We start from the raw sequence: 13,990 nt of genomic DNA on the forward strand, positions 1-13,990 counted from the left end.
AGATAAGATCCTACTGAGTCATATTTTGTAGCTTCTTTTAGCATGTATCATGACACATTTATTCTGAAAAAAATTTCTGCTGTAACACATGCACAGAATTCTCTCAAAGACTACACTCAGATAATGAAACAGACCTCTACAATGAGGGCCTACCATCCAGAGCTAAGGAAGACAATGGTGTGTATCACATAAAATTAGAGTGAAACTCTGTATGCTACATGTTCACATAATACATTATTTAATTCCCCTTTCCTCCCTGCCCTTGGAAATAAGTCTGTCTTTCCAATAATGTTTGAGTTAGACAGAGATAAATGGAGTCCAGGCACGGCCAAAGTCTACTGTAACACAGAAGTCAAGAAAAGCCACATCAGTAGGAAAAATTAGCATGTTCCTAACTGCTCTATTTTCACTCTTATGCATGCTAAGTAACCATGTTTTAAGACTTAAGTTTGATGATCATCATTATATTCACTAATCTCAGCTCACAAAATAAAATATATCCCATTTACTCAGATATTTTAGAGTTATATTTTGTGGCAACTTTAGTTAATAATTTAAAATGCTGCCATTTCAAAAAGGATAGTATTTGACTTAAACTTTTGTACATCAAAGTGAACAGAAGCATTATTAAATTATATTTTAACTATTTTACACTGAGAACATTCTGTTTGGTCTTTGAAAATATATAATTTAGGTCTATTCTGCAAATTTCATGCATGAGAGGAGCACAAATAAAGAATATACTTTCAAAAAAATATTTAGAGGGAGAATTGGATTTTCAAAACCAAATGACATAAAATCATGTACCTCTGGTCAAAAGTAAATCTCCACTGCACCCCATCTCCCAAAAATAATGTTTAAGCACCTAAGCATGACATGAAAGGCTGTAAGAGTCTCATTATTTATTTTTAACTGGTCTAAATCCATTGTTCTTTTCAAATACCTAGATAATTTCCCTTGAGGACTGGCCTCCTTCACAGTGGGTAAAGGTTAACAGAGAATTATTAATTCATATGCCCTGTCTTCCCTTCTTAAGAGGCAAGCATGTGACCCAAAGCAGGTTGCTCACACACTTCCTCTATGGAAAGTGAATCTGAAGCAGAGTGTTGGGGGGAGAAAATGGCTTCAGTTGATTCATTTAAGCAGTTGCAGCAGCACCCTGGCCAAATGGTTCTTCATTTGCAATTATTGTCAGACCCCACATAACATTTTGGTGAAAGACAGACCATATATACAATGGTGGTCCCATACAATGAGAACAGAGCTATATAATGGAGTAGGATATATACCAGCTGGGTTTGTGTAAGTACACTCAATGATAATCACACAGTGATGAAATTGTCTAACAATGCTTTTCTCAGTACGTGTCTCTGTCATTAAGTGACGCATGACTGTATTCCTTGTGCTTGAAAAGGCTTGGCCCCTGCTCTTTTCAAAGCCTGCTTCTGCAGCTGCTTCATCAATGCTGTTTACTCCCAATACCTTCCCAGTCAATTCCCTTTTGCTCAAATTGGAGTCAGTTTCTGTTGCTTGCAACCCAAAGAACAGTAATTGATCCAACTTTCATCATCTGGCCCATTTCCAGTCTAAGTTCTCTCCAGCATGTGTCATAACCATAGCTCAGTGGTTCTCAAACCTGAGAGTGCGTAAGAATCACCTAGAGGTCCTGTTAAAACAGACTTCTGGGCTCCATTACCAGCAGTTCAGTTCCCAAGTGATGCTACCTCTCTGGTCTAGGAACCACTGCTCTAGAGTTCTCTTTACATCTCCCCAACATATACCCCTGTTTGGGTAGGGCATTCAACTGTCCCATTTTGCCCAGGACTTAAAGGTTTCCAGGGAAGTAGGACTTTCAGTGCTAAAACCAAGCCAGTCTAGGGCAAACTGGACTGTAGGAATTGTAGCTACAAAGAGCCATTCTCTTCACCACCCACAGGAAATAGAAATGAAATGTAAACCAAACACTTTCATTCCACTCTCCTTTGTCCGCATTAAGGGAGGACTTGGTAGGCATACTCAGCAGATGAACCATTAAAAGGCTGCCTCTCCTTAGCGTAGAAATCACTTTCTGATACAGAGAATGGATAGGTTAATGACTTAAGCAGGTATCCACAGAGACTACTTTATTTATTTACAATGCCATAGTTTAGAAAACGATCACTCCTGTACATGGTTCTTACCTTGAGGTCACCGGAGGAGAACATGCTGATGTAATTGTTGACCATCTTAAACACATAGCCTCGGTCCATAAACGTAAAGCAACGCTAAAATAGATAAATTCTAAATTCAAAAACTTTTACTTGAAGAATCTATTAAAGATTTTAGAAAATATGATTAAATATATTGAGGTAAAATAACACTGAACTAAATGTGTTGTATAATTAGGTATTTTAGAAATCTCCTAAATATGTTTAAGCAGTCATCCACATATGGCAACTAAAATAACTAAAATTTATATTAAAAATGAAAATGAAATGAGGCAATATACTAACAGAGAATAGGTACATTTAAAAATTCAGAAGAAAACAGAAAAGTTGAAAGAAAAACAAAATGAAAGTATAACTGAACAAAACAAAAATATCAATCAGAAAGCTACAAATCTAGATTTATTGATGTTATAAAATGTCACTGGAGCTTTGCAATGAAATATTATAGCCCCTTCTTTTTTATACAGAAAGCTTTAGCTTTCGGTTGTCTACTTTTTTAACCACTTAGTTACATTTTATTATTTTCTTTCAGTAATTCTATTTCACACTTCTGGGGTTGTAGATCTTCTCCTGTATACACTGGGTCATAATGAGGAGTGGTAGAGATGGGTCAGGAAAGCCTTTTAAATCTCACTGGGCCCTTTCAACAGAGTAGCTCCTCTCCTCACCAGCTGAGGAAGCTTGCATTTCAAGGCCGAAGGAAGGAGATCCTAAGATTTCTATCAGTGAGCTGCTCACTACCTGTCTTATTCTGTGGTCAAATTTCTCTTTACTGTATCAAGGAGAGTCTTAAACAGTAAGTAGGCTTGAAGGAGCACTTGCTGTCTCTCTAAAAGATGGATGGTCATGTAACCAGTAACCAAGCTACCGTGGCCAAAGACTGCACAGGCGAAGTGTGGAGCAGGAGGAAAGGACCATAGTTCCCAATGTAGGATCTGGGGAGGCACTAGAGCAGGTGTCTCCCACAGTGGATCTGCAGCTCATCACTTGGTGTGTGAGTCTCATTCTATTCACCCACGTGGGTGTGAGTCAACATGGTGCTTGGGAAAATTCCACAGCTGGTGTGGAGTGCTTCTTTCTTGTCCAAAGAGTCCAGGATGGTCCATTAAAGTGGTTTTGCATTTCTTGGAATCTCTCCTCAGTTTTACTCACAACTCTCTTTTCTCAGACAGGACTACACATAAAATCTTGCTAATAGAGAGTGGACCAAGTGAAAAGTCTCCTCTTGAAATACACCTGTGTGTAAGCAAGAGCTATTTTCTCCAAAGTTGTTCTTCGAAATGTTAGGTCATTTATATTGTTGTTTTGCTTTTCCTTTCAATTTTTCTTTACTTTCTTTTGAATTTTTAAATGTACCTATTCATGACTGTGTTAGTACATGGCCTCATCTATATTTTCATTTTAAATATAAATTTTAGTTCTTTCAATAATTCTTCATTCAGTAAAAAGTTAATGGCTTCCGAGTCCTCACATGTCTCAATAGAATAGTGGGAGAGAGGTAGACACCACAGTATAATCATAGCCTAAAAAGACAGAGCCAAATGGGGAGGGGGGAAGGAAAGGGGCCTTGGTGCCTTCTGCACTGAGCTGGCTCCTGTCTCCCAGGCTCTCCATTTGCAGGAGGAAGTCCCAACCTGGCCACCCTTGGAATAGCAGGGGCCCTGCCTCATCTTGCAGAGGAGAGGGAGACCACCCAGCACATCTCTATGCTCTAGAAACTTCCCAAGAAAGAGAAGGAGAAAGGAGCCCTGGGGAAGTCTTTGGCAAAGATGCAGGGCTGTTTGACTGCATGAAGGGGGGCCTGGTGAGTCCTGTCTTTGAACTAGTCCAGAGTAGGGATGGTGACTGCTACATCGCAGAGACTGTGGCGGCTGCTCTGCAGATAAGACCTGTGAAGAACGTTGAAGGAGACCTGTCTCCAGCACTCATAAATGGGGACTGTGGGGAGAAAGTGGTGCTGGGGAGTAGAAGAATCAACTTGAGGTTTCTTGACTGTGAGGAAAGACCTTCTATGTGATCAGCTTGGCATCCTCTTTCCAAGGAGCAGTGAGGGTGAAAGGGGATCATTCCTAGGGTGAAAGGTCTCCAGAGTCAGCTGTCTTCCTGCAAAAAGCCCTCCCTCAGGTCTGGCTTCACCAAGTGTAGTGTGTCCCTCTTGCCCTGGGCCCTGAATCTGATCTGTTTTAGCATCTTCTTGACCCCCAGGGGCAGTGGCTCTCTTGCTTATGGCTGAGGCCTGGAGGGGCCTCTCTCATTTCATTTTAAGATAATTTATATTCATCTTTTATATTAATAGAAAATAAATTGTAGCAGGTTTTGGTAAACTATGCCCCATGGGCCAAATCTGGCCCACTGCCATTCTTTTTTTAAATAAAAGTTTTACTGGAACACAGTCACACTCAGTCCTTTACATATTGTGTATGGCGAATTACTGTTTTTGTGCTGCAATTGCAGAGTTGGGTAGTCGTGGCAGAGACTGTATGGCTTATAAAGCTAAAAATATTTAGTATTTGGCTCTTTACATAAAAAGTGTGCAGACTCTTAATTTAGAAGATAACTTAGACCCTACCAAACTTTTTTCACAGTTTGGTTGAATAAACTAAGGACCAAATATTCTAAATTATCTGTTAAAATATATGATAATAAAAAATTTATTTATTTTATTTCACCAACTGTGAGAGCAATGAGAATTTTACTTCACAATTGGTTGAGAGATGAGTTATGAACCTTCACATTTCAAAACAAACCACATGAATGTCTTGTCCTTTCCTTACATAATTTACAAAACCACTGCCTCCCCCGCCCCATTTTCTTTTTCACCTTGGACGCGTTTCCTTTGCCCGCGTGTTAGACCTTTAGCTCATGTGCCACCAGCAGCAAATTTTGCACAGAGGAGCTCTATGGAAAATATTCATCTGTTCCAAAAGCACAGACTATTTAAGCCAAGTAGAGGAGATGTGAAGGGTTTTCCCTTTTTAGAGACTTGCTTATCCATCCTTATCTGATATTTAGAGAGAAATACCACAGATGTTTCTTTAAACATATTTTGCTAACAAACCAAGTCTCTCTCTCATATTAGGTGATTTCCAAATGTTTTTCAAAAGCTCATTGAAACAAAGCAGTGGTTAGTCAGGCGAAAGGGCTAAAAGATATGGCTATCCAATCAGGAAAATAAAAATCAGAATGGATCCGTCTTTGCTCCCATCTTGGTATTGTGCTTCATAAAGAGCGTGTCTAAATAGGTATGTTCAGATAAGTGGAGCTGTGACCCAGGTGGGCGGCAAAAAGAAAAATGACAAAAGCTGCATTCATTTGAATCCTATCTACTTCACTGAGAGAATAGTTGAGAAATGTACCAGCTGTTTGGCATAAATTGCTGAAAAAATATTACTTTCCCATAATGTGGGCTAAGGGAGGCTACCTTTTAACGTAGAATATTTTTACATGCCCACACACTGGTTCCCAGAGGTTCTTCTTGATTCGTGGAGACCAATTTTGAGCAACCCGTGGAGTGTCAATAATATTTTAATTGTCAAATTCCAACGTTGACTAATTCACAGTAGTTGACTGCTAATGTAGACTTCAATAACAAAAAGAGGTAGCAGTCATTTGAAGCCCCAATTGAGCAAACAACTACTGTTTGCTGGAAATATAAGAGATTTATGACATCAGCACTGGGAGTGGGCTGTGTTGAGCAGCTGAAAATTCAAACGTATTGGACTTGCACCAAATGACGATGTTCAGTTTTACATTTTCAAAAATCACTTTCTTTTCCTTTCTTTTCTTCTCTCCTAGTTCAAATGATTCATCTAATAAGTGTTCCAATTTTGTTTTAATTTTATGTGTCAAATAAATGCCATTAAAACTTCAAATTAGTAATAAGGAGGGCAACTATGGGGTCTCTTCCCTTTTTTAGAGACTTGCTTATCTGTCATTTTTTTGTAGTTTAGGGAAGAATATTTCAGATGTTTCTTGCAATATATTTTATTTGCAAATTGAACTATATATAATTCTAAGTTTCCTAGTAAACAACTAGCATAGCAATAAACTTTATTCCCATAGGTCTTAAAACGTGGTATAAAACTACAGTAATTTTTCCCCCCTGTAAACTTTTCCCCTTTAACACTTATTCTTATCTCTTTCTGGAAGCAAGGAAAAAGTTAAAATCAGAGACAAAACCTTAAAGAAAAAAATAAATTCAGGGTAAGAACACATATAGTGTATAATTTGAAATAGTTTTTAACACATTAAAAAAGAAAATTAGGCTGGATTAAAGCTCTCCACTGACAAGCTGGGCTCATTTTCTACTTCTATAGGCTTTTAACTGTATATTATTAGCATTTATTTATACCCTCTCACACCCACCCATAAGTTCTGGTGACTACCATTAAGAAACAAGTCAGATGACTTCATAAAGGTTACAGTAGTCAAGAGTTAGACAAAAGAAGGAGGCACAGAAAACTATTGTCTTTCTAACTGCATGCATCATCTGTTAAATTGTATATTGTAATTATGTATCTTAGTTTTTTCTTTGACTTTGCATTTCTTTCCTCTCAGCTCAATATAAATGGTTGTAACCCAATGAAATATAACTAATTTCCATACATATCCAGTTTAGTAAGTAGTTGCTCAGTGCTTTACTTGATAATTTTTCTTTCATGGGATCAGTGTGATCTTTTCATAATGTAAAAAACAGCCTAGGTCAAGCTTGGTGGCTCACACCTGTCATCCCAGCACTTTGGGAGGCCAGTCGCTTGAGCTCAGGAGTTTGAAACCAGCCTGGGCTACATGGCAAAACCCCGTCTCCACAAAAAATACAACCATTAGCTAGGTTTGGTGGTGTGTGTCTGTGGTCCTAGCTACTCGGGAGGCTGAGGCGGGAGGATCGCATGAGCCCAGGGAGACTGAGGCTGCAGGGACCTGTGATCACGCCACTGTGCTCCAGTTTGGGTGACAAGAGTGAGATCCTGTCTCAAAAAGAAAGAAAGAATAAAAAGAGTCTGGAGATAATAAACAAAAATGCTAAATTCCTGAAGGTTTTCAAAAAGTGGCTATTTGGTATCACTGTCAGACCTAAAGCCATTATAACATCACTTTCAAGGGCAGAAATGCCCGAGACAATATTACTGTAGTGCAGCTTCCCTTTTAAAAATTTCATTTTTTCTCTTCAAATATATTTAGAAGTACTATGATTTGACTACACTCAAATGGATACTTTGCTCTAACCTTAGTTTTCTTTTTTTTTTTTTTTCCTGTGAGACGGAGTCTCACTCTGTCACCAGACTAGAGTTCAGTGGTGTGATCTCAGCTCACTGCAACCTCCGCCTCCCAGATTCAAGTGATTCTCCTGCCTCAGCCTCCCGAGTAGCTGGGACTACAGGCATGTGCCACCACGCCCAGCTAAGTTTTGTATTTTTAGTAGACATGGGGTTTCACCATGTTGGCCAGGATGGTCTCTATCTCTTGACCTCATGATCCGCCCGCCTCGGCCTCCCAAAGTGCCGGGATTACAAGCGTGGGCCATCGCGCCCGGCCCTGTAACCTTAGTCTTTATTCAATAAAACTTCAAATTGGAAAAAAAAAATTAAAAATTATTTCAAAGCAGGAAAGATGTATAAATGAAAGTTTTCATCTGACAGTGCTAGTTTTGATTTTTCATCATACATGAAGATGTGAACTGATGAACGTTTAGACTATCTTGCATCCACCAACATGGGGCCTTGAATAGAACTGTGATCTCATATAACTGTACCTTGAGAAATCTGGCAACGCTGTGGTTTGCTCTTCTCGTTTCTTCAAGTGCATCCTTGTATTTCCAAATCACATGGTCGGATAGGACCATGACAAGATTGTCCAATTCATTTTGGTAAGATTCAGGAAATCTCTGAGGCCGGGGAAGCTAAGGAAAGAATGGATTATTTCTTTATAATGTGGCATGTGAAATATTAAGCTGAGGAAATATCAATCGAAAGATTTACTTTATTTTATAGGTCATCAAATAAAAAGAATCCTTTTGAAAACTTGAAAGCAATAATAAAATAGAAGCCTTTTAATTTCAAGGTCATGATTTCCATCATTTTTATTTAATGTTTCCTTCAATTTTGGTCAATTAAATTTTCACCTTATAATAAAAGTCAATCATAAATATTAATTGCAAACTATTGAAACAATGTAGCAATGTACAAAGTAAAACGTGAACCTTTTCTGTGACCTGTCACATCTTACTTCCCCTCCTTCCCTCTCAGGGAATAGCTACTATTAATGATTTAATGAACATTATTCTAGATATTTTGGACATGTAGTTCTCTATTTCATTTTATTTTATTTTATTATTATTATTTTTTTGAGATGGAGTTTCGCTGTTGTTGCCCAGGCTGGAGTGCAATGGCATAATCTCAGCTCACTGCAACCTCCGCCTCCTGGGTTCAGGTGATTCTCCTGCCGCAGCCTCCCGAGTAGCTGGGATTACAGGCACCTGCCACCACACCCAGCTAATTTTTGTATTTTTAGTAGAGACAGGGTCTCGCCATGTTGGCCAGGCTGGTCTTGAACTCCTGACCTCGGGTGATCGACCCACCTTGGCCTCCCAAAGTGCTGGGATTACAGGTGTGAGCCACCGCACCTGGCCCCTCTATTTCATTTTAAAATAAACTATTTTGATTTTTTTACAACTAGGAATTCCCCCAATAAACAACTTTAAGAAATTAATAAATGAATAACTGAATGAGTACAGATACTGGTTTGAAATGTCCTCTGATACATGGTGAGTCCCAGCTAGTTTTAACTCCCTGGTCCTAGTATAAGACATAGTTAAGAGGCACCAATGGAGCCTCACAAGTCAAGATAAAGAAGGGCTTGGCTGTGAGATGACATTACATCCACTGAATAAAGCTCTAGGGATCCCAAAAGACCATTTCAGGTCCAGAAATCCATCCCTCCTGTTTGGACTCCTATATGAAGAGAATGTTTGAGGCAGCTGAGTTCTTCCAACCCAGACTCGGCCCTTTTTTTTTTTTTTTTTTGGAGACAGGGTCTTTCTGTGTCACCCAGACTGGAGTGCAATGGTGTGATCTCAGCTCACTGCAACCTCCGCCTCCTGGGTTCAAGTGATTCCCCCACCTCAGCCTCCCAAGTAGCTAGGATTACAGGCGCCACAAATAGCTTGGGGAAAGTTTACTATGAATGCTTTGGTGTCAAAAGATAATATCAGGGCTGGGCACAATGGCTCACGCCTGTAATCCCAGTACTTTGGGAGGCTGAGGTGGGTGGATCACTTAAGCCCAAGAGTTCCAGACCAGCCTGGGCAACATGAAGAAACCCCATTTTACTAAATATATATTATCTATCTATCTATCTATCTATCTATCTATCTATCTATCTATCAATCTATCTATCTTCTATCTATCTATCATCTATCTTCTATCTATCATCTATCTTCTATCTCTATCATCTATCTACTATCTATCATCTATCTATCTATCTTCTATCTCTATCATCTATCATCTATCTTCTATCATCTATCTATCTACTATCTATCTATCTATCTATCTATCTATCTATCTATCTATCATCTATCTATCTTCTATCTGTCATCTCTCTCTCTCTCGCTCGCTCGCTCTCATATTAGCTAGGCTTGGTGGCCGTGCTTGTAGTCCCAGCTACTAGGGATGCTGAGGTGGGAGAATCACCTAAGTTGGGGAAGTTGAGGCTGCAGTGAGCTATGATTGTGCCACTGCACTCCAGCCTGGGCAACAGGAGTGAGACCTTGTCTCAAGGAAAAAAAAAAAAAAATGGGCCAGGCATGGTGGCTCATGCCTGTAATTCCAGCACTTTGGGAGGCTGAGGTAGGTGGATCACCTGAGGTCAGGAGTTGGAGACCAGTCTGGCCAACATGGTGAAACCCCGTCTCTACTAAAAATGCAAAAATTAGCTGGCCGTGGTGGCATGCGCCTGTAATCCCAGCTACTTGGGAGGCTGAGGCAGGAGCATCGCTTCAACCCAGGAGGTGGAGCTTGCAGTGAGCCAAGATCGTGCCACTGCACTCCAGCGTGAGCGACAGAGCGAAATTCGGTCTCGGAAAAAAAAAAGAAAAAAGATGGTATCAGGTCTTTTCCCACTGTGAGATGATGAGAGATGGTTAGAGAGTGAAAGGTGCAGCGCTCCTGAAAGAAGACTAGGGTGTGAGGGTTACCACTGAAGGGGGTCATGAAAAGCATACCTCTATCGGGGAAGACAAACTGCTGGACACAATCATGCTGGCTATTATCAGTTCATTTATTCTTAGGCTGCTCACAGGTGTGTTTTGTGACCTGTCTATACAAGCAGATGCATATTGGTAGGAACTAGAAGAGAGTTTTAGTCCAATCCACTCTTCTTACCGATGAGAAAACAGGCACTGAGATGTGAAGCGTCATTTTCATCAGCTAACAAGTTAGTGACAGAGCAGGAATTTCAACAGTGAGGTTTCCTGACCCCAGTAGAGCTTAATGACAGCGAGATACGAACCATTTTTATCTTTGTGTTAGATTTTCTCTCCCTCCCAGGTAGGAGGTTCTCATCTCCAGAAGTGGAAAGCAGATACAGCAGAAAAGCAAACACAGGATTTACGAGTTAAGAGTTATGGAACTCTACAGACAATTAAAGGTCCAGCAAGGCATTTCTGTCATGCTAAGATCAAGGCCGTGGTTAGAAAGACTTGGGGCCTAGAGCGTGGATGAGGACCTCTGGATGGATGACTCTGAGGAAGTGGATCTGCATACTTCCCTGAAGCCTTAGTGCTGGCAGAAGTTTAATTCCTCCCCATTAAGTGTCAGCACTCCTCCCATGCAAGATGATATTGCAGAGGCTTCTCCCTGCTAGGAATCAGGCAAACCCTTGAGGAGCTGTCCCGCCTCTCCTTCTGGTGATCAGGACAATACCTGGAGGTTAAATCCTAGCTTAACCCAGCTGGGGGCTTGCTAGTCCTAAAAAAAGCAAGAAAGAGAATACACCCAAAGGGGCTATAAAAATTAGCTAGCATGTACCACCAGGAGGTAGGGCAGAACCTCTGCAATTGGACATTGAGGATGTGGGCCAGAAAGTAAGGGCAGGTAACTTAGAATGCATTGACATGGAGGTGCTTTTTCAGAACACGGGATTAAATAAGGACTCACGGGATGAGCAACTCACTGCTAGGGTTGCTCTGAGAATCCAGAGATGGCCTACTTTAAGCGAAGTGGAAATGTCTGGTTGTCCTGGCAGAGGATAGAGGAAAAAATAAAGAGGTGGAGAGAGATGGATATGTGGGAATGGATATTAATTGAGACCAGAAGATCCACCAGCATATCAAGTTCCCCAGGCAGGCCCAGAAGACAGCATGCACCACGGCCATCAAGAAGGTGCTGGGGACCAATATCGTTAAGAAAGTCAGGGGCGTTTCCCATCTGTTGGCAGGAGCAGCAGTCACAGCATTGGCTCATGAGCAGCCATGGGGATCAGGGATCACCAAAACAACAGAGGCCATGTGCTACGCTTAATCTTAGGAGCCAGGAGGCTGTGAGTATCATGACAAATGGCAAGACTGGTGGGGAAGCCAAGAGGGACCAACTCTCAGGGAGTTGTAGAGCTGGTTAATGATACCTGGAACTCCTAGGGACAAAACAGACAGCAACCAGCAATGGTGGTACATCATATTAACAAAGAAGGCAAGAATGGGCAACTGGAAGATGAGGATGTTCATTCTAATGAATAGTCATGGTTCCTTTCTCTGTTCCTGGACCTGAGTCACAATTCAGATCTGGTACACATTGAATGAAGAGGTGATGGAGTCCCTAAAGGAAAGCCTCTGCTGCAACAATGCAGTAGGTACGTAGTGTAATGAGTCTATCAGTTCTTCTCCAAAGGGCCCTGTAGCCATTTACTCAGGCTACTCTACACTGAGAAGAAGGGAATACAGTTCAAGGACTGTTGGACACAGGATCTGAGTTGACACTGATATCCAGAAATGAAAAGCATCACCCTGATAGAGTGGGCACTTACAGGGATTAAAAGTGGAGTCCTGACTAAAGTTCTGTTAACAGTAGATCCATTGGGTTCAAAGATCTCCCCCAATAGTCATGTAACTGGTCCCAAATGTATAATTTGTATTAGTAAAATTGGCATTTGGAGTAACCTTCCATGGGGTGCTTGGTCTGTGGAGGTAGCCTAGAGGGGGAGGCCAGGTGGGAGCTTCTGACGCTGCTTCTCCCCCACCAAAAGAGTAAATCAAAACAACATCACTGTACACCACCAACCCCACCTCATGCAGCATTGTTCTGATTTACTCTCCACGTGGGGCAAGGGCAATGCCAAAGGTCTTCCCTTGACCTTACCCACAATGGGGGCTGAGAGAAATGTGTGTGGAACTCAGGTGATCTACTTGGCTGCTTCTTGGTCTTCCTCACTCCATTGTAACTGTGAATGGCCACATGTACCAACTCTAGTGTGAGTACAGTAGATGACCTGAGGCCAAGACCACTCTAGAATGAGGGTTTGGGTTACATCACCAGGTGAGTCACCAAGACCTTTGGAGCTGCTAGCTAGGGTGAGAGGGATCTAGAATGGAGGGTTGTGACGGGAGATGATGAGTAATACGTAGGCTCCTGAAAAGCCATGGCAGGGGCTTTAGTTAATTCCATCAGGGTCCCTCTTCTAAGCTTCCTTCCTTTCAGGAGGAGAGGCCTGTGGGGAAGCAGATTCATGAACATGTACAATATGTCATGCAAACTTGGAATGTGGCAGCCAGGAATGTGCATTGCTCAAATGTTTCTTCAAGACAGAATCTAGTGGAGGAATATAAAGAGCTGCTGTATCTTGGGATCTGCTCCAGCATTCATGCCAAGGCTACCCTCTCCCCAGGCTGCTCCCAGTCAATGACTTAGCTTGCAGAGGTCCTAGAGTCAGATGGCCTCCCCAGTGCAGGGTTCCTCTAATGACAACTCTTTGCTCTCAGACTTCCCATTAGCCCAGCTAAAACCTTATCACTGTGAGACTCTTCCTAGCCAGTCCTCCTTCCTTCCCGCTTTTCATTTACAGGCATCAGACTTTCCCATTTCTTTTTCCTGTTCCTTTTATCCTTTATAGTTACTTCCCTCCAATACATCTTTTGCATTTCCAATATTGTCTTGGTATCTGCTTCTGAAGGGCCTGTGCAGATGTACACAATCATTTCTCCTACTTATAAAGTAATTATTGTAAATTGCTAAGGTTTATAAAGCAAGTAAAAATGGAACTAATGACAGCATAATCATTAGTGCAATTGTTGGATAATATTGTAAACATATTATAATATTATATTACTGATGTTCTTACCTGGATTTTATTTGTTTCAATCAAGTGCTGTGCCATCGATTTTAGGATAATTGCAAAGAAGAACCAGGAATGCTATTAGGAAAAAAAAGGCAACGAGACATTTATTATCCTATGGTAAAATAATGATAATTTTTTTCTTTGTAATATGTAATATACTATAACATTGTTATGTTAAAATGTGTTCTTTGAAACTAAATGAATTAGAGCAGTAAAATATTCACTATTATAGTGGGATGATTTTTATCCCACTATAAAATGGGATAAAAAGTTCTAGTGGTAAAAGTAAATGTCAGACATTTCAGTTTCTCAATCCTCTCAAAAAACATTTAAAACAAGTTACAAGTTTACTTGGCATGACTGACTAAGCTGTTATTTTACGAAATATTTATTCAAGGGATGTTCTAGTTGTTTCACTTAGTGAAACAAAACTAAACAAACTTTTTTTTTTTTTTTTT

General features: G+C 40.6%; 1 protein-coding gene across 9 annotated transcripts in view; it reads right to left on the minus strand.

The window, feature by feature from the left end:
• The window catches only part of LOC105481342 (dedicator of cytokinesis 10), a 281,662-nt gene that overhangs the window by 52,717 nt on the left and 214,955 nt on the right, over positions 1–13,990 (minus strand). For all 9 annotated transcript variants that reach the window (XM_071073452.1, XM_071073450.1, XM_071073451.1 and 6 more), the window contains exons 27-29: positions 13,536–13,607; positions 7,960–8,106; positions 2,181–2,264 (exon numbers count right to left, since the gene is read on the minus strand). In XM_071073452.1, the coding sequence (XP_070929553.1) occupies positions 2,181–2,264; positions 7,960–8,106; positions 13,536–13,607 (303 nt within the window). The remainder of the gene's footprint in view (positions 1–2,180; positions 2,265–7,959; positions 8,107–13,535; positions 13,608–13,990) is intronic.

Source organism: Macaca nemestrina, chromosome 11, assembly GCF_043159975.1.
Source record: "Macaca nemestrina isolate mMacNem1 chromosome 11, mMacNem.hap1, whole genome shotgun sequence".
Lineage (NCBI taxonomy): Eukaryota > Metazoa > Chordata > Mammalia > Primates > Cercopithecidae > Macaca > Macaca nemestrina.